Raw genomic sequence first — 19816 nt, forward strand, 5'->3', positions numbered from 1 at the left:
TAAACATGTTAGGAAGATCCAGCCAACAGAATTTCCTGACCCATGGATATGGGATAGAAAAGAAAGGTGAGTGAAGGATAACATCAAGGTTTTTGACCTGAACAACTGGAAGGCTGAAGTTGCCTATGATGTGGTGATAATCTGGGAAAGGTAAATTTGGGAGGAAAATTCAGGGGCACAGATTAGGACATGTTATGATTGATACCTATTTTAGATATCCAAGAGGTGATATTAAGTAGAGAGCTGGATAGAAGAGTATGGAATTCAGGAGACAGGTATGGGCTGGGGATAAAAATTTAAAGCCAAGATAAAAAGGCTTGCCTTCTCTTTCCACACTGAATGAAAACCTCATTTAGTTAAGCAGGCTTATTAGGTCATAGGATAAAGGATAAGAACTCTTTGTTGAGGAAAAAAACAGTCAACCTTACAGGCCAGAATCCTGATTCTTGGAAGACGGTAGAGTAGGAAAAATCAGAAATCAGTTTCCCCACTTGGACAATAAATGCACTGGCAGAATCTGTCTGAGGCAACTATTTTTGGAATTCTAGAGTCTGATGAAGGCTTGCAACATACCGGAGAAGACTTGGCTTTGGTAAATTGTGCTAATTTCAGTCCATTTCAGCTCTTAGCACAGTAGTAGCTCCCCATCCCCTATCCTCAGCCACATGGCAGGCAGCTAGGCATGTGTTCCTGTAGCAGCTTACATTCAGCTTGCAGAGGCCAGGAATCTGTCTGCAAAATATCTGTATTCTGATCACTGATTGCCAATTAAAATCACAGAAGTTCAGACTAAGAGGTCAGTAGCCATTGTTGTTGCAATTCCCTTCGTTGTTGCAAGCCCTGTCCACCTCAACCTGAATTGACTTTCAGGGGAATTTTAGGGCTAATGCCTTTCCCCCCATTCCTTTTCTGCCTTTTCCCTTTTGGGGGGGGGGCAGACATTAAAGACTAGGACATAAAAAACAACTGCATCTATGGGGGAAATTAGAAAGTGGTTGCACATTTCTATGAAAAGGCTCAAAAAAGACCTGAGAAGACATTAAATTTACACCTCAGGTTGATCCTCACCACAAAGCAACCTATGAAATTTAAAAAATAATAAAAATAACTAAAATCAGCAAACCCTGGGGAAGGGGGAGGATCGGATTTCCAGCATTACCACACTATTAGATTCAAATGATCAGTGTTGCACAAAAAAATCATAAGGCACACAAAGAAATTGGAAAGTATGGCTCGTTCAAAGGAAAAAATATAACAGAAATTGTCCTTAAAAAGGGAGATATACTAGAAAAATCTTTAAAACAATTGTCTTAAATATGTTCAGAGAACTAAAGGAAGATGTAGGTAAAATAAATAAAATGATATGTGAACAAAATGGAAACACCAATAAGAGATAGAAAACCTAAAAAGAAAACAAGAAGAAATTCTAGAGCTGAAAACTACAATAACTGAAATGGAAAATTCCCTAGAGGGAGTTAAAGACAGACATGAGCAAACAGAAGAAAGAAAACAATGTTTAAAACATGCATTGTTTAATTTCCACAATTTTGTGAATATTCCAGTTTTGTTTTTGTTATTGACTTCCAATTATTTCCAAATTGGAAAAGAAGAAGTAAAATTATCTCTGTTCGTGGATACTATGATCTAATATGTAGAAAATTTTAAAATCCTACAGAAAACTATTAGAAATAATAAGTGAATTCAGGAAGGTAGCAGGATAAAGTCAACACACAAAAATCACTTGCATTTCTATACACTAACAATGAATAATCTGAGAAGAATGACAACAATAATTTAATTCTGCAGCAGCATTAAATAGAATAAAATACTTAGAAATTAACTTAACTAAGGAGGTGAAAATCTTGCACGATGAAAACTACAAAACCTTGCTGAAAGAAATTAAAGAAGACGTAAATAAATGGAAACACATCCCATGTTCATGTATTAGAAGACTTAATATCATTATAGTGTCAATACCACCCAAACTAATATACAGATTCAATTTGGTCCCAACAAAAACTCCAACGACTTTTTTTTTTTTTTTTTTTTGCAGAAATAGCAAAGCTCATCCTAAAATTCATGGAATATCAAGGGACCATGAATCATCGAAACGATCTTGAAACAGAACAAGAGAGGAGGAGGACTCACACTTCCCGATTTCAAAATTGATTACAAAGTTATAGGCAATCAAAACGGTGTGTACTGGCAAAAAGACAGACATATCAACGAATGGAATAAAATAGGGACCCCAGAAATAAACCCTCACATATATGGTCAAATGATTTTTGACAAGAATGTCAAGTCCATTCAATGGGGAAAGGAGTCTGTTCAACAAATGGTGCTGGGAAAACTGGATATCCACATCAACTCAAAATGGGCCAAGGACCAAAATAAGACCTAAAACAATAAAATTTCTAGAAGAAAATACGACAAAAGTTTTGTGATATCAGATTTGGCAATGATATCTGATATGACATTAAAGGCACAGGTAACAAAAGGAAAATTAGAGAAATCGACTCCATGAAAATTTAAAAATATTTTGTATCAAAAGACACTATCATCAGAGTAAAAAGGTAACTCACAGAATGGCAGAAAATATTTGCAAATCATATATCTAATAAAGGATTAATGTCCAGAATATATAGAGAACTCCTAAAACTCAACACCAACCAACCCGATTCAAAAAGACTTGAATAGATTCTTCTCCAAAGAAGACATAAAAATGGCCAACATGCTCAAGAAAATGTGTTCAACATTATTAGGGAAATGCAGATTAAAACTATAATGAGATACAACCTCATACCCATTAGGATGGTTACCATCAAGAAAACAGAATATGAGTGTGTGTGAGGCTGTGGAGAAATGGGAACCCTTGTACATTATTGGTGGAAATGTAAAATGGTATAGTCATTATGGAAAACAGTAGGTGGTTCCTCAAATAATTTAAAATAGGATTACCATATGATCCAACAATTCCACTTCTGGGTATATACTTCATATATATATTTATATTTTTTTCCATATATATATAAAAATCAAAAGGATCTCAGGCATTTGTACACCCCTTTTCATAGTAATATTCACAATAAATAGCTAAACTGTGAAAGCAACTCAAGTGTCCATCAATGGATGAATGGATAAGCCTTAAATGTTCAGCCTTAAAAAGGGAGGAAATTCTGTAATACGGTGATATGGATGAACTTTGGGGACATTATGCTAAATGAAATTAGCCAGTCACTAAAAGACATATACTGTAGATTCCACTTACAGGAGGTACTTAAGAGTGATGGCATCATAAAGACAAGGTTAAGGGGGAGTTACTGTTTAATGAGTACAGCGTGTCAGTTTCACAAAAGGAGCCCGGGGAAGGGATGGTGGTAATCATTGCACAACAATGTGAATGTACTCGGTATCACTAACTGCGCACTTTAAATTAAGATAGTAAAGTTCATGGTATGTGTATGTTATCACACCGACAGAAAAAGAAAGAAACGAAAAACTGCGTTGCTGCCTCTGTGATCTGGACCCAAAAGGACCGAGCGGATTCACTGGGTGGGAGGGCGGCCCAGAAGAGGGCAGAGAGCACGGTGCCCCACCACCACCCCCCGCGCGGAGGCCTCACAGGTTGGGAACAGACTCTACCGTCTTCTCCTCCTCCTCCTCCTCCTCCTCCTGTCGCGGAGCTGGGAGAGTCCCTTGCCAGCCAAACAGGTTCGCCCCCAGCCCTGCCAGCCTCCGAGGGAGAAAAACCATGAGGGACTCTTAACTCTAGGAAACAAACTGAGGATTGCTGGAGGGGAGCTGGGTGAGGGGATGGGTTAATTGGGTGATGGGCATTAAGGAGGGCACGTGACGTGATGAGCACTGGGTGTTGTATGCAACTGGTTAACGATTGAACACTACATCTGAAACTAATGATGGACTGTAAGTTGGCTAATTGAATTTAAATTAAAAAAAATGGATAGACAGCTAACTAGTTAACAAACTGACCCAGTGTAAGTCGAGTTTCAGTGGTGGTCACGGATACATCACTGAGTCAAATCAAACAAAGCCAAAACTAAGAGCAGGGATCTGGGCCAGCTGTTCCTGGAAGGGGCTTCCTCAAATAAGCAAAAAACAGACTGTTTAAAAAATTAAATCTGTAGTTTATTGTGAAAGTGTTTATGGTTTCAGCTGTAATGTAGACGTAAGTCGGCGGGTGCTGTGTACGTGCACCGCGTAGTCTAAGGGGATGGGGCTGAGCCCGCGGTTCTGTCGCCGCAGCTCGAACGTGGGCTGACACCCCGGTCCACGGCAGACGTGCGGGGCCGGGTTCTGCTCCTCCAGTAGGAATCCCGCGCAAGCCCCTTAACCTCTCCTGGCCGCGCTTTGCTCTTGGGAAACTGGAAATATAGGTATTTCCTAGACCCTTGTGAGGGTTCCATGAATTAAGTGCACTCTAAACAACTAAGGCTGAGCTCCCAGCAACCACAGGATTAAATATATACACAGATCTTTTCAAGTACGGATACCCTGAACTGTTGGACCAAGGAATTACGGTAGTTGACAACAAATCGCGTAGAATAGTAAGAAATAAATATAAGAATATATATACCTAGACTTTGGAAGCAGAGACAGTGTAAGAACAGAAAATATGTCCGGACGCAAAAAAAAAAAAAAGTAAGTATGTCAGTGCTGTCCGACAGAACTTTCTGTGACAATGGAAATGTCCTGTATTTAATTAACTAACATATCCACAGCCTTATGTGTCTACTGGCCACCTAACAGGACAGCGCGAGTCTCCAGTTGGGTCTCAGATTTGTTTCTAGGAAGGTAAACTTGGTTAGTTACATAGTTCTGGTCATTTGGAACGTAAAGCGTGCTAGGGACTTCTCCCACCTCCCCTCTGGCAACCAGCACTTTGTTCTCTGTTTATAAGAGCTTTTAAAATGTTAGAAACAAAAGTTACCCCTACTTGTTCCGCCCGTGCGGAAGGTTTGTATTCAGTTGCCCTCCCCCACTGGCCAGCTATGCTGTGCAGTTCGTGGTGTCCCGGGGCTCTCTCCAGCACGAAGAACTGGTCTTTCAGTAACAGGGAACCAAGGTTCCGATCTTTCTGGGGGACCCATGTCTAACAACACCTATGGGCCCCAGAATGTCCTGATCTCAATCCAGTTTTGAAACTGAGTTGCACATTGTTTGCCGTTATTTGAATTAAGTCGCTTAAAAAAAAAAAAAAAACACGGGCATACCCTTATAAATTTCAGTACACAAGACATTTATTCCTTGATAAGAGTGTTTTGACTCTTGTTACCTCATTTTTCCTATTACATCTATCAAGATCACTTTCTTTCTTTTTCTTTTTTCAACAATTAGTGCTTTATGGTCCATTCCAATAGAAAACAGAGTTACAGATTATGGAAAACCACAGATAGGGGCACCTGGCTGGCTCAGTCGGTGAAGCAGGGACCCTTGGTCTTGGGATTGCGGGCCTGAGCCCTCTGCTGAGTGTAGAGATTACTTAAAAATAAAATCTTTAAAAAAAACCCTACAAATAATCTATTTCTATTAGTCAACATCATGACTACAATTTTGAAAAATGGTACTTTCAAGAAAAGGTAGAAGGTTTCGAAATGGTGATACGGAGGAATAGAATGAACATAGAGCGGGTAGGAGGGGCAGGAAGGCAGGGAGGGGAAGAGAGTGGCTTAGGTTTGGGGAGAGCGTCCAGGAAAGCTTTACCTCTTCAGCCCTTTTGTGTGTTTTAGCTTCGATAGCAGCTGCTTCCCCGGCTCCGATAACTCGAGCCTTATCCCAGTTCATTTGTGTCTGTGCCCCTGAAAGAACCAGAAGAGAAGTTAATGACCTCCAGCTAACCAACACAAACACTGAGGAAGCCAAACCAAAGGAGAACAAAAAAAATAGAAGTAAAGCGGGTTAGAATTACAGTATGTCAGCACCAAAAGAGAGCGTAGGGGTCATCTAAGTATGTCTAAGTTCATCCGCCCTCTCTCCTTTTTTTTTGTGATGCAGAAACCAACACGTGTCCCTTGGCCTTGGTCAGATTGGTGGTGGGTGCCCATGCCCGGTATAGAATTCTGGGTTTTTGTGTGTGTGTGTGTTTTAAGATTTTATTTATTTATTTGACAGAGAGAGACAGCGAGAGAGGGAACACAAGCAAGGGGAGTGGGAGAGGGAGAAACAGGCTTCTCGCCTAGCAGGGAGCCCGATGCGGGGCTCCATCCTAGGACCCTGGGATCATGACCTGAGCCAAAGGCAGACGCTTAATGACTGAGCCACCCAGGCGCCCCAGGATTTGGGGTTCTTGTGTCACAGGCAGGCTGTATCCCCCAGAGTGATAGCGTATCTGAATGCACCGTAGTGTGTCACCTGTAGGGGTCAAAGCTCAAACTCCCAGCACTGTTCAGTAGACCTGCTGCGGCAGATGTGGGGAAAGGAGAAGCCTACTTTAAATTGCTTTAAGCAGGTTTTTTATGCAAACGTGTTGGCTTTTTTCTTTAGCTGCCTAGTCAACCACTGCAGCCTGAACTATCATTTGTCATTACGTGGTAATTCAGGATCTAGCTCAAGATTGTTCTGTTTGTGTTTTAAGTGCTTGCTCCTCAATATATTTTTGGATGGGAAGACCTATTAATTCACATTAATTTAATTTACAAGTTTGATACAGTTATAGGCACAGTCCCAGTGGAACTGTTTTCTTTAGCTTGACAAAGATATTCTAAAATTAATCTGGAAGTCTGAGCAAGCAAGAATAGATAAGAATACTGCACAAGTTAATGAGAGAACTTGAACCACCAGATAACAAAACATACTGTTAAGCCATAGTCATGTAAACAATGTATTGTAGGCATGGGAATAAAGGTCAATGACACAGCAGAAAACGTGAAAAAAAGAATAACCATATTCATAAGATCTTATGTATGAGTCCTTGGGGGAAATGATAAAATAGTCCATTAATGATTTGGGAACAACTCAACTCTTTGGGGGAAAAGTACAGGTGGAGTCTTATCTCATGCCATACACCAAAATACAGCCTAGATGGATTAAAATATAAAATTTTTTTAAAAAGTTAAAAATCTAAAAAATAAAAATGTGTCTATAAGTGTTTCTAAACATAATCCTGATAGTCAGAAACTTAAAGGCTTTTAGTGTTTGACCATTTAAATATTAAACCCTTGAAATGAACAAACCTAAATCTTCTTGCTGTAGGATTAGGTCTTAGATATTTAAGAATATATTAAAATATAGAATAAAATTCTCCCTGGGTTCTTTTCAAACTTTGGTCTTGGCAGGACAGTGGGGAGGAAGAGAACTGTGTGATGTGCAAGGAGGGTGTAGAAAGGCAGAGGCAGTTTATAAGGGGAGTTGAAAGCTGGAGGGGAGCGCATGGGAAGGATACCCCAGTTGAACATGCTTTCATTGAGAGTGTAATTCATCCTAGGTAGTAAACTACTGATGCCTAATGAGATAGGATTTCTAAGTGGGATTCTGTCTCACACATGTGCATTTCTCCAAATCATTCTTTGTTTTCTTTTGTTTTGCTTTCCCAGGTTCTGTGGGAAAGCAGTACAGTTTATAAACAATGTTTTGTAGACATTTTTAATAGGAAGACTTTCCTGGAAGTTCTCATTTGAAAGGAAGGGCAAGGAGTAGCGATGTTTCTACAAGGACAAAGGACTCAGGGCAATTTAATGATTTTTCGTGAATGTGATTTGGGCACTGGAGACAAATCGGAAGCAGTAGAATCGCCAGATCAGAGGTTGTGTGCGTCTGGAATTGTAACGGATGCCCTCTTGCAGAGCTGGCACCCATCTGTAGTCCCCCAGTAATGTCAGAGAGTGTATTCTCCCCACCCTTTCACCACCACACTGTGGCAAACGTGTGGATCTCCTCCAGTCTGATAGGGCATCTTTGTGAAACGCTAATTTGCATTCTGTGATCGTAAGTGTGGTTGAGCATTGTTCCAGTTGTTTTAAGAGTCCCCTGAATTTCCTTTTGGGGGAATCAGAGAGCATTTTAGAGCTGGAACAGGCCTTAGGGATGAAGTCCAGTCATTCAGCCTACAGATGAGGAACCTGTTTGGACACGGTCCCTTGGCTAGCGCATGACTGAAGCGGGACCAACACCAGCTCTCCTGTGGGTCACAGCAGCTGTCTGCGTGAGTGTAAGGCAGGACCTGTAAAGGTCTCTGGAATATTCTGGAGTTTGGCTCTAGAACCAGAAAGTCTCAAAACTACGGTGCAATGCTACAGCGCCTAGACTGTGAGACCAGATGCTTTTACCCACACGGAATTCAGGGGGTCTCATCTGTAAAATAGAATTCGTGTTACCTCTTTTGCCAAGGGTCTGTGGATTAGTGTTAATATAAAGCAGTTGATATAAGTAGGCTCACAACTGTTATCATCCCCCTCATATTTGTGCATTTTGTTATCTGCCTTTCCCACCCACATGTAAGCTCTAAGGGAGGCTTAAATTAAAGTTCTTAAAAATGTGAGTAAAACACAGTAGAGTTTGGGGTAGGGCATCTGCAGGGGAGAGCAACCAGGGTGTGCCCTCTGGGGACCCCCTGTGATCCAGGCTGCTGCTTAACACACATCCTTGCTTAGTTCCAGCTTTCCCCCCCGCCCCCGGCTCTGCTGTCAGTGTCTTAGTTGTCCTTAGTTGTCCGAGATATTTTATGCACAAGAAGACATCACCCCCATACTGACTCCCTGAGATCCGAGAGGAAAGCTTACCTGCTTTGTTACTCCCAGCTTTTTAGGTTTGTCTTCTACAAGTTCCCTTTGTCATATTTTTCAGGAAACATGAAAAGGCTCTGGGTTATTAAAGGAAAGAGAGCATGTGTGCACACTAGGTTAGGTCCTGAGACCCAATCTCAAAGCACAAAGGAGGAATGAGAAGAGAGAGGGAAGGGGGATTACTGAGAATGGGTTCTTTTCAACACACAGCCCAGGTGACCAACCCAGATGGTCATAGGATTATCAAGAGTCAGGTTTTTTTTGTTTGTTTGTGTTTGTTGTTTTTACTAATGGGTGTTACTTATTTCATTGTTCTTGTTCAGGGTTATTGTCACTATGTCCAGCCCTTTCTCTATTTTGAAGGAGAATAGGATCAAATGCAGGGATGGGTCCAAGGACTGAGGCCAGCACAGCCTTCCCTTCCCAGAGCGCTTGGAGGGCCGACCTCCCTCTTCCAGCTCTGAGCATCGTCTGCACTGGCCTCCTGGACATGGGGGGGGGGGAAGGGCTGGAGAGGCTTTAGTTCTTCCTCTGCCACTTCTAGTCACGCGGTCACCCTGCCATCGCCTGCCCGAGTCTTCGTTGAAATAAAGTGGCAATTCTAACAGCTCTGAAAAATGATGAGAATGTTGACTTGCATGGGCCTCTCTGTTCTACCGTCAGTCTACTCCAAGTGCGGCTGTCTGACCACGTGGGCGCCATCTTTTGGATGCCTGTTGAAAACGCAGGTTCTCAGCTTCGCCTCCCCTGTAGACTTCCTGAATCAGAAATCTCTGGGGGTAGAAGCCAGAAATATGCATTTTCAACAAGCAGTCCTTGGAGTACATTCAAGTTTGGAACAACTGTTAGTCCCTACTAGTTTCTTACTTCTTCTCCTTCTCTCTCCTGTTTCTCCTTCCCTTCCCTTTTTCTTTCCTCATTTCTTCTGACTCCTCCTCACCTGTTTGCTCCTTCTTTCCTCCTCCTCAATGCTATGGGTTCAGAGTAGCCTGTTAAACTGTTCTTTTAACATAATACATTTAAGTCCTCTGGAAACTCAGCAAGAAGGAAAAAAAGAAGTATGTATTTCCTACTGCCTTGCTTGTCGCCATACGAGAAAGGCAGATCTGGGGCTCTTGGGTGGCTCAGTCGGTTAAGCGTCCGACTCTTGTTCTCAGCTCTTGATCTCAGGGTCATGAGTTCGAGCCTCACATTGGAAAAAAAAGAAAGGCAGATCTGAAGCTCTCCTCTCCAAGCACCAACTTTGGGACAAGCATCATTCTTCTAAGTCCATGTAGGCATTGTATTTACCATCACTCTTTCGGTATAGGAGCTGGGCCTTCAGGGTTGGGAACGTCCTTCTTTAGAGAAGCATGCCTGGTATGACATCCCAGCCACCAGCAGCCTCAGAATCAGACACTGGCCTGGGTACCATTACTGGAGGGGTAAACGTGGTGGAGGCATTTGGGGAAGATAGGGCCAGTGGGATAGTAAGTAGCGTGGGAGAGGGGCGCCTGAGTGGCTCAGCTGGTTAAGCGTCCTGCTCTTGCTTTTGGCGCGGGTCGTGATCTCAGGGTCGTGATCTCAGGGTCACGGGATCAAGCTCCGTGGTAGGCTCTGCACTCAGTGCCGAGTCTGCTTGAGATTCTCTCTCTCTCTCTCCCTCCCTGTCTCTCCGCCCCCCACTCGTGCTCTCTTTCTCTCTCTAAAATAAATAAAGTCTTAGAAAAAAAAAAATAAGAGTGCGGGAGAAAGTGGGATGGTAAAGGGGAGTGTCTGCACGGAGTCTGGGGCAGGTGTCATCAGAGTGCTGACCTCTGCTTTTGTCTTCACAGCCACGGGAGTAGGAGGTCACGATGACTGCAGAGGTGAGTTCCTTCAAAGGACTGGTTTAAGGAATGCTTCTCTTGCAGTGTTCCTCGCTTCTCCTTCACAGAGTGTCTTCTCTCCCTACAGAACTTTCAAAAACATTGGCACAAACTTGAGAACACTTCCCTTCCAGCCTGCCGACGCGCACATGGGTCCGGGTGCTATGGAAGAATTAGGCCCTTCTGCGTTCTTATCTGTGTCTGCCCAGCTTCAGTTAGATCAGACTTTACCTGCTGCAGTCACAGCAGAAACAGCACTGAAGGGCCGGGGCTGGAGTGGGCAGCAGGGTGGAGGGGTGCTGGGCCGAGAGCCTTGCTTTGTGTTATGCCGGGGACACTTAACCTCTGCTTACTAGGACATGTCTCTGCATCGTCTCCTAGGGGCTCTCAGTTCTACTGTCCCTGTTCTTTGATCTGCTGAGATTTCTAGTCACTTTGCCCTTTTGTTTTTGCCTGACTGATCAGCTCCTTCCTGCCTTTACTCCTCTCCAAGTCCAGCCAAACTCCAGGGTCCATCTCTTCAACCACTCGTGGTCTGCTGTCCCCAACTGCTTTTCCTCTTGTCCCGTTGAACCACCATGCCAAACCCAGGACAGTGGTCTTGGGTGAGTGGCCCAGCTTCATGCTGTTTGCAGCTGGCAAATGTCTCCAAACCCTCTGCGGGTGCCCAGCACTGCCAGCCTGGCCTCCAGGGAGCTGCACCCCCTTTCCCATTGCCCTGAATGGCCAGCTCCAGTCTTCTCATTCCTCCCTGCCCCCTCCTCACTCTTAGTATCTGGACCACTTTATACTTTACAGGGAAAAATGAGAACGATCAGACATCATCAGTCTCAATTCCTGCCTTCCCATTTGTCTTACTCCTCTTGTCACAGTGAAAGGGATGTTTCTCGAGAGAGCTCCCGGCTGTGAGTGTAATAGGAAAACCCAACTTAATGCGGTTTTTATCTCGGAAGTCCAAATGGAGGGCAGGCCGTGGGGCTGGCTGATCCAGCGGCTCAGCGATCTTGATGATCCAGGGTCATTTCGTCTCTTTGCTCTTCATCCAAATGTCAGCTCTCTCCTAGAGAGTTCCTCTTATGGTTATAGGATGGCTGCCAGCAGCAGCTGGGGCCACACGCTTCCTCATTCGCTTTGAGCAGAAGGAGATAGCAGCTCTCCCAGAAAAGTAGGAACCTCTTTTTGTTGAAGCCACACCTAATGCCTCCTTAGGTCTTATTGGCAAGAATTATGTCCCGTGCCCACGCCTGGACTAATTACTCGGTCGAAGGAGCCAAGATTTTGCCAACTGGCTTAGACTAATCAGGCCCACCATGAAGCAGCTCCCCCCCCCCCCATGCCTGGGCTGGATATAGGAAGAAGAACGGGGAGGGGCACCTGGGTGGCTCAGTCGTTAAGTGTCTGCCTTCGGCCCAGGGCGTGATCCCAGAGTCCTGGGATCGAGCCCCACATCAGGCTCCCTGCTCAGTGGGAAGCCTGCTTCTCCCTCTCCCACTCCCCCTGCTTGTGTTCCCTCTCACTGTGTCTCTCTCTGTCAAATAAATAAAATCTTAAAAAAAGAAAGAAAGAGAAAGAGAAAGAAAAGAAAAAAGAAAAGAAAAAGAGGAGCGGACCTGTCGCATCCAATATCCCTAGAAACCCCTGTCCGTACTCTGAATTGCAAATTGTTGCCTCTTCAGACCTCACACACTGCCTCCTTAATTATCTCTTTTACCAGCTACGTTGTTAACCTCATTTCTAATGACTCTTTCTGATTAATATTTCCAAACGCTTTTTTTTCTTTTTTGAAAGATTTATTTATTTATTTTAGACAGAGAAAGAGCGCACAAGTGGTCTTGACCATGAGAATTTGAGTGAGTCACAGGGTGAAGGGGTCAGAAACACCCGGAAAGTGCTTAAAAGAAGTCAGCCCTGAAGTGGGGAAGGCTAGAGGATCAGTAAGTAGGAAGACTTACTGTTGACTTTCCCCATTTTATGGCTTTTGAGCTTTGTACTATATATGTGTATTGACATCATTACAAACATAATTTTTAAAAATTATTATTTAAGATGAATTTCAGTAAGAAAGAAGCCCGACTGCGGTAGGTTGAGAATGCCTCGGAGAGAGGAAAACATGGAGAAATGACCTATGGACATCTCTTTCAAGAAGCCTCCCTTTGAAAGACAGGAGAAAAATCGGATTACAACAGCTCGACAAAATGTCACGTGTTGTTTTGTTCTGAAGAAAGTAAGAACTAAAGCTTTCTAAGGGGCGCCTGGGGGGCTCAGTTGGTCAAGCAGCCAACTCTTGGTTTCGGCTCCGGTCATGATCTCAGGGTCCTGGGATCCGGCCCCACGTCGGGGTCTGTGCTCAGTGCGGAGTCGGCTTGAGGATTCTCTCTCTCCCTCTGCCTCTCCCCCCACTTGTGCGCCTCTCTGTCTCTGTCTAAAATAAATAAATAAATCTTTCAAAAAAGAAATTAAAGCGTTTGGAAATGGTCTTAGGAGTTCTGAAGAAGAATTAGAAACTCTGCATTAATAATAAGCTTCTACAGCCTGGTCTGTTAACAGCTCCATCAGTCATCAGCTACCCCTTCTTTCCCATCGTTTGGACCCTTCCTTCTTCGAGGGCTTTTCCCTCTCAACCTTTGAAAACATTCCTAGACCTTGGGTTCCCCTTTAACTATCCTCACTTCTCTTCCGCCTTACACACCCATCGTTCGGTGTGAGCACTTTCTCACTTCCCTTTTATGTCCGCCTCACTGCAGTCTGACGTGGTTCTCGCTGTTCCACCAGAACTTCTCAGTCGAAAGTCACCAGTAGCATCCATATTGCCAAATATGAGAAGGTGCTCCTCAGCCCCTGTCATGACATGTGCTCTCTGCTGGGGTGTGCAGGGTTCCTCTCTGGTATTTATTTTCTCATTCCTTGTGGTCTTCATCCTCGTTCTCGCCCTTCCCAAGACAGCTCTTCTAATGGATTAAATGATTACCTTTTTGTTTTCATGTATTCATGAAAGTATATGTTACTGGTTTTGTATAAACACCCTTTACGTTTGGTAATTTTTTTTTATTTTTTATTTATATTTTTTTTGGTGCACAAGGTCTGTGAATTAAAACACATGCATCAGCTTGTATAACCATTACCACATTGGGGATTTCGACCCCACTCCAGAATATTCCTTTTGTGTTCCTTTGTTGTCACAGGACCCTCACCCCACGCCCCTGGCAACCGTTGTGTGGTATACTTTTAATTTCAGCAACTGTCTTGTGTTACAGTTTATATCTTGTTCTCTTTCTTATTTTTCACCCCCAGAACCACATTTTCAAGATAAAACATGCGGTTAATCTGATGCACGGTATCCCATGATGTGCGTATTTAATCCTAACAAGACACCTGTGAGCAAGGTGCTATTTTTGCCTCCGTTTTGTGGATGAAGAAAATGAGGGTTCAGTAGCTTGCTCACGTCGTGGGGTGTTGGGGGCAGAACGGTCACGCAAGCCCTGATGGCTCTGACTCTGAATGCCTTTCTTCTTGTGTATTTTCAGCTAATCTTGTCCACGCAATTCACGTGTCATTTCTGCTACATGAAAAATTTCTCGGGGCTTTCTTTCTGGAAGCGATACCTCCCCCCGTTAATTCCCGTTGCACTTTATCTCTGTTTTTGTTACCTTCCGCTCTCTGACATCCACTACAGCTGTCTGTGTCTTACTCATCTTGCTATACCCACAGCACCTGGGATGATGCCTCATACATTGTTTGTCCTCGCCAAATGGCAGTCATCATTTAGTCAAATGATCGGATGGTGGAGAAACTCTTCAGTAATCTTGTCGTGCAATCTGGAACTTCGATGGGCTAGTGAAAATGCAGAGGAAGGAAATCATGTGACAAGATGTCAGGGAAAACTTGCTGTGACTCAGGCGCTGGCTGGAGTGCAGGGTGGAGAAGGACTGTCAGCCTCAGCTAGCCCTTTGGTCTCAGAGGAAGTTTGTTGACTACATGAATGACTCCCAGGATTTCGAGCATTTCAAGCTGGCTCCCTTATGGAATTCGTGGAGCCACTGGCCTTTGCCCAGCAGTTCAGAGCACAGCCAGTCAGGTGGAGTGGATGGTTGGCACCTGGCACGGGATGATGATGAGATGGCCAGGTGGAAAGTGGAAATGCCCAGTTGGCATTTCTTCTTAGGACTGGAGCTGGGAGGAAAGGATGGCTCACAGCTTGGGATGCTGGAGTCCTCAGCATAAAGGTGGTCATGGAAACCTTCAGAATGAAGGGATTCCCCCCCTCCCCGAACTCCAGGAATATGGGGAAGAGAGAAAAACAGAGGGACAAAGATTGAGCCCTGGGAATTACGCACATCCAGAAAGTGGGGTGAAGAAGGGAAGTGGTGAAGTGTGAAAAGAAAAGCTCAGTATGAGGCGAGAGAAGCCAAGAAAGGAGGGAAAGTCCAGTTAAGTTTTAAATGTGTCTGAGGTCCAGGAGAATGCAGTTGAGAAAAAGACCTTGAATTTATCAATGAAAAGATGGTCTGTGATGAAGCAGAGAGTCGTGGGAGTGGAGACCAGATTACAGCTGGTCCAGAAAGTGGAAGTGGAAGCAGCGGTTGTAGCCTGGAGGTGTGACGAGCCAAATAATTGGGGTCAGTGGACTGGGCAGTCAGGGGCAGGAGGTCCGCAGGGTGGGGCAGCGGAAGATTCGGGGCACTGTCGAGGGACCTCCAGGAAGGGAGACGGGAGTAAGCCAGAGGTCCACAATCTGTAGAGTTCTAATCTGTTTGGAGCATCCCTTAGATATCTGTATGTATTTTAAGTGTTTTTATTTTGGATAACTAATATATACACATCGTTCAAAATTTTTAAAAATTTAGAAAGAAAAAAAAAAAAGATGTATCCTGAAAAGTCCTCTTCCCTCCCAGCTACTCTGTTTCTCATGCTCCCAGGCAAACAGTGTTACTGGTTTGTTGGCTGTCCTTTCAGAGAGATTCTAAACATATACAACAATTATTCTTTTTTTCTCTCCAGCTGTCCCCTCCTTTTGCACAAACTGTGGCACACAGCTTACTGTGTCTTGCTCTTCTCACCCAACAATCTCTCTTAGAGATCAGTCCATTTAAATACATAAAGAACTAACTTCCTTGTTCTTTTCTATAGTGGTGTAATATTTCGTTTTAAGGGTGTACCATAATGTACATCAACGGCCAACTATTAACAATATCTATGTTATTTTCGATTTTCTGCTATTACAAGTAAGGCTGCAATAAACCTAAGTCTTTTCACTGGGTAGCTCTGTAGGATACATTCTTTTTTTTTTTTTTAAGATTTTATTTATTTATTCGACAGAGATAGAGACAGCCAGCGAGAGAGGGAACACAAGCAGGGGGAGTGGGAGAGGAAGAAGCAGGCTCATAGCGGAGGAGCCTGATGTGGGGCTTGATCCCGTAATGCCGGGATCACGCCCTGAGCCGAAGGCAGACGCTTAACCACTGTGCCACCCAGGCGCCCCTGTAGGATACATTCTTAAAAACGATTTACTGGACCACAGAGTATTTGTGTATTTCCAAGTTGCTCTCCACAAAAGTTGCCCATTTTTCTCTCCCTCTTGCATTGTATGAATGTACCTGTTTTCCCACACTCACCAATGGGTGTTGTTAAACTTTCTGGTCCTTGTAAACAGTGGATGAAAAACACGAGGTTGTACTTCCTGACTATTTAGAATCCCCTTTTCCACTCCCAGAGTGGTGGTCCAGCTCTTGCCCTCATGCCTTACCCCCTGAAGTTCCTCCAAAATGACTTTACTTTTTTTTTTTTTTTTTTTTAAACAGAGAGAGAGGGCGGGGAGGCTGGGGAGAGGGAGAGAGAGAATCTTAAACAGGCTCTACACCCGGCACAGAGCCCATGCGGCGCTCCATCCCACCACCCTGAGATCATGACCTGAGTTGGAATCAAGAGTCAGATGCTTAAGCAACTGAGCCACCCAGGCGCCCCTTATGTTTTCTTTTACCCTTTTAACGTCTCAAAGCAATTTTTTTCTAAGTTGGCAGAGCGTGTTGTCTTAATCCTAACTTCCTCTGAATTCTATGATCAGGTTTGGAGTTCCAGACACCAGCTTCTCTGAGTCCAAAAGGGGGAGCACGCCCACTCTGTGACTACGGTTTGACCCTGAAGTAGGCTTTGAGTCACTTTGCTGTCCCTTATGTGTACCCTTTCACGGCAGTCTTGAAACTGCTCCTGTTCCTTTACTTTAGTGGCATTTTCCCAAAGGTTCGAGATAGCAGAGCGAAGCAAACAACTGAAAATGGCATTTTAAACATCCTGGTTTCTAGAAATCCATTGCCCCCCCGTTACAGGCTCCTTTCTCTGTATCCTTCCGCCTTCTCATAACCTGTGTGTATCTTCCCCTTTCTGCTCCTCCTTCTTGTCCTTTCCTCTGCCTTTTGCTGGTTCCCACCCCCAAAGTTTTAGCCACCAGTATTTGGGGATTTTTCAATTATCTTTTTGTTGTTGATTTCTAATTTAATTCCATTTTGGTCTCAGAGCAGACCTGGCATGACTTCTGTTCTTTTAAATTTGTTGAAGTGTGTTTTATGGCCCAGAAAGTGGTCTATCTGGGTGAATGTTCCATGTGAGTTTGAGAAGACTGTGTATTGGTGTTGTCGAAATAGGCTGTCGATGTCCGTGATACCCAGTGGACCGATGGTATTGTTGAGTTCAGCTATGTCCTTACTGCTTTTCTGCCTGCTGGATCTGTCCATTTCTGATAGAGGCGTGTTGAAATTTCCAACTATGATATCGGGTTCATCTTTTTCTCCCCGTAGGTCTATTGGGTAGATAGATGTTTCATGTAGTTTGATGCTCTTGTTAGCCATGTACATGTTAAGGGTTAATATTATTGGACCCCATTATTATGTAAGTGCCCTTGCAATTAGTATAGCCATTCTGCTTTTTAAAAATACTAACATGGTGTATTTGTCTCCAGCCATTTACTTTTAATCTATATGTGTCTTTATATTTTAAGTGGAATTCTTACAGACAGCATCTAATTGGGTCTTTTTTTTTTTTTTTGATACACTGTGACCATCTTTTAATTGATGCATGGAGACCATTAACGTTCAAAGTGATACAGCTGGATTAATATCTGTTGCTATTTTCTATTTGCTGCCCTTGTTCTTTGTTCCTGTTTTTGTCTTCCACTCTTCTGGTTTTAATTTGAGCATTTTATGATTCCATTTGTTCTCCTTTCTTAGCATATTGATTATACTTCTTTTTTGACCTTTTTTAGTGGCGGCCCTAGAGTTTGCAATATACATTTACAGCTAGTCAGAGTCCACTTTCAAATAACAACTATACCATTTCACAGGGTGTGAGTACTTTAACAAAATATTCCTATTTTTTCTCGTACTCTGTGTCCTTTATTTCACTTATATGTAAGCATACATAGCATATAAGTACATAAGATACAATGTATAAACATACATAATTAAATACTTGTTGCTGTTACTGTTTTGAACAAATTGTCACCAGCTAGATGAATTCATTAGAAAAAGTTATAATTTTACCTTTATTTAATCCTTCTTTGGTGCTCTTCCTTTCTTTATGTATTTTCTTTGTCTCTAGAGAACTTCTTTCAACATTTCTTGCAAGACAGTGTAGTGGCAACAAATTCCCTTGATGTTTGTTTGTCCAAGAACTCTGTGATTCATCCGTCTTACACAATAAGACTCGCCACAACACATACCCTCCCCGATGTCCATCACCCAGCCCCCCCATCCTTCCACTCCCCTCCCCTCCAGCAGCCCTCAGTTTGTTTCCTGAGATTAAGAGTCTCTTATGGTTTGTCTCCCTCTCTGATTTCGTCTTGTTGCATTTTCTTTCCTCTCTTCCTGTATGATCCTCCACCTTGTTTCTTAAATTCCGCATATCAGTGAAATCATATGATAATTGTCTTTCTCTGATTGACTTACTTCACTTAGCATAATACCCTCTAGTTCCATCCACATCGTTGCAAATGGCAAGATTTCATTTTTGATGGCTGTGTAATATTCTGTCGTATATATATATATATACCACATCTTCTTTACCCATTCATGTGTTGATGGACATCTGGGCTCTTTCCACAGTTTGGCTATTGTGGACATTGCTGCTAAGAACATTGGGGTGCAGGTGCCCATTTGGATCACTACATCTGTATCTTTGGGGTAAATACCCAGTAGTACAATTGCTGAGTCATAGGGTAGCTCTATTTTCAACTTTTTGAGGAACCTCCGTACTGTTCTCCAGAGTGGCTGCACCAACTGGCATTCCCACCAACAGTGTAGGAGGGTTCCCCTTTCTCCACATCCTCGCCAACATCTGTCCGTAGCCATTCTGACTGGTGTGAGGTGGTATCTCATTGTGGTTTTGATTTGTATTTCCCTGATGGCAAGGATTTTGATGGATTCCTATCTCACATTTAGGTCTTTCATCCACTTTGAGTTTATCTTTGTGGATGGTTTAAGAGAATGGTCCGGTTTCATTCTTCTGCATGTGGCTGTCCATTTTTCCCAGCACCATTTATTGAAGAGACTCTTTTTTCCATTGCATATTCTTTCCGGCTTTGTCAAAGATTAGTTGACCATAGAATTGAGGGTCCATTTCTGGGCTCTCTTTTCTGTTTCATTGATCTATGTGTCTGTTTTGGGGTCAGTACTATGCTGTCTTGATGATCACAACTTTGTCATATAGCTTGAAGTCAGGCATTGTGATGCCCCCCAGCTTTGGTTTCCTTTTTCAACATTGCCCTGGCGATTCGGGGTCTTTTCTGGTTCCATACAAATTTTATGATTGTTTGTTCCAGTTCTGTGAAAAATGTCGATAGTATTGTGATTGGGATGGCATTGAACGTGTAGATTCTCTGGGCAGCATAGACATTTTAACAATGTTTATTCTTCCAATCCATGAGCATGCAATACTTTTCCATCTCTTTGTGTCTTCCTCAATTTCTTTCATAAGTGTTCTGTAGTTTCTAGGGTAGAGATCCTTTACCTCTTTGGTTAGGTTTATTCCTAGGTATCTTATGGGTTTTGGTGCAATTATAAATGGGATAGATTCCTTAATTTTTCTTTCTTCAGACACACTGTTAGTGTATAGAAATGCAACTGATTTCTGGGCATTAATTTTGTATCCTGCCACGTTGCTGAATTCCTGTATGAGTTCTAGCAACTTTGGGGTGCAGTCTTTTGGGCTTTCCACATAAGTATCATGTCATCTGCAAAGCAG

General features: G+C 43.2%; 1 protein-coding gene across 2 annotated transcripts in view; it reads left to right on the forward strand.

The window, feature by feature from the left end:
- The first annotated feature begins 6047 nt into the window (after window positions 1-6047).
- Window positions 6048-19816, forward strand: part of BLVRA (biliverdin reductase A) — a 40764-nt gene continuing 26995 nt past the window's right edge. The window contains exons 1-2 of one of the 2 annotated variants that reach the window (XM_040644437.1): window positions 6048-6067; window positions 10553-10585. In XM_040644437.1, coding sequence (XP_040500371.1) covers window positions 10574-10585 — 12 coding nt within the window. In that variant the 5' untranslated portion in view covers window positions 6048-6067; window positions 10553-10573. Of the gene's footprint in view, window positions 6068-10552; window positions 10586-12392; window positions 12520-12631; window positions 12810-19816 lie in introns of those variants that run through there. The other variant, XM_040644436.1, reaches the window with a different exon arrangement.

Source organism: Ursus maritimus, unplaced genomic scaffold (genome assembly GCF_017311325.1).
Source record: "Ursus maritimus isolate PB19 unplaced genomic scaffold, ASM1731132v1 scaffold_3, whole genome shotgun sequence".
NCBI classification, from domain to species: Eukaryota; Metazoa; Chordata; class Mammalia; order Carnivora; family Ursidae; genus Ursus; species Ursus maritimus.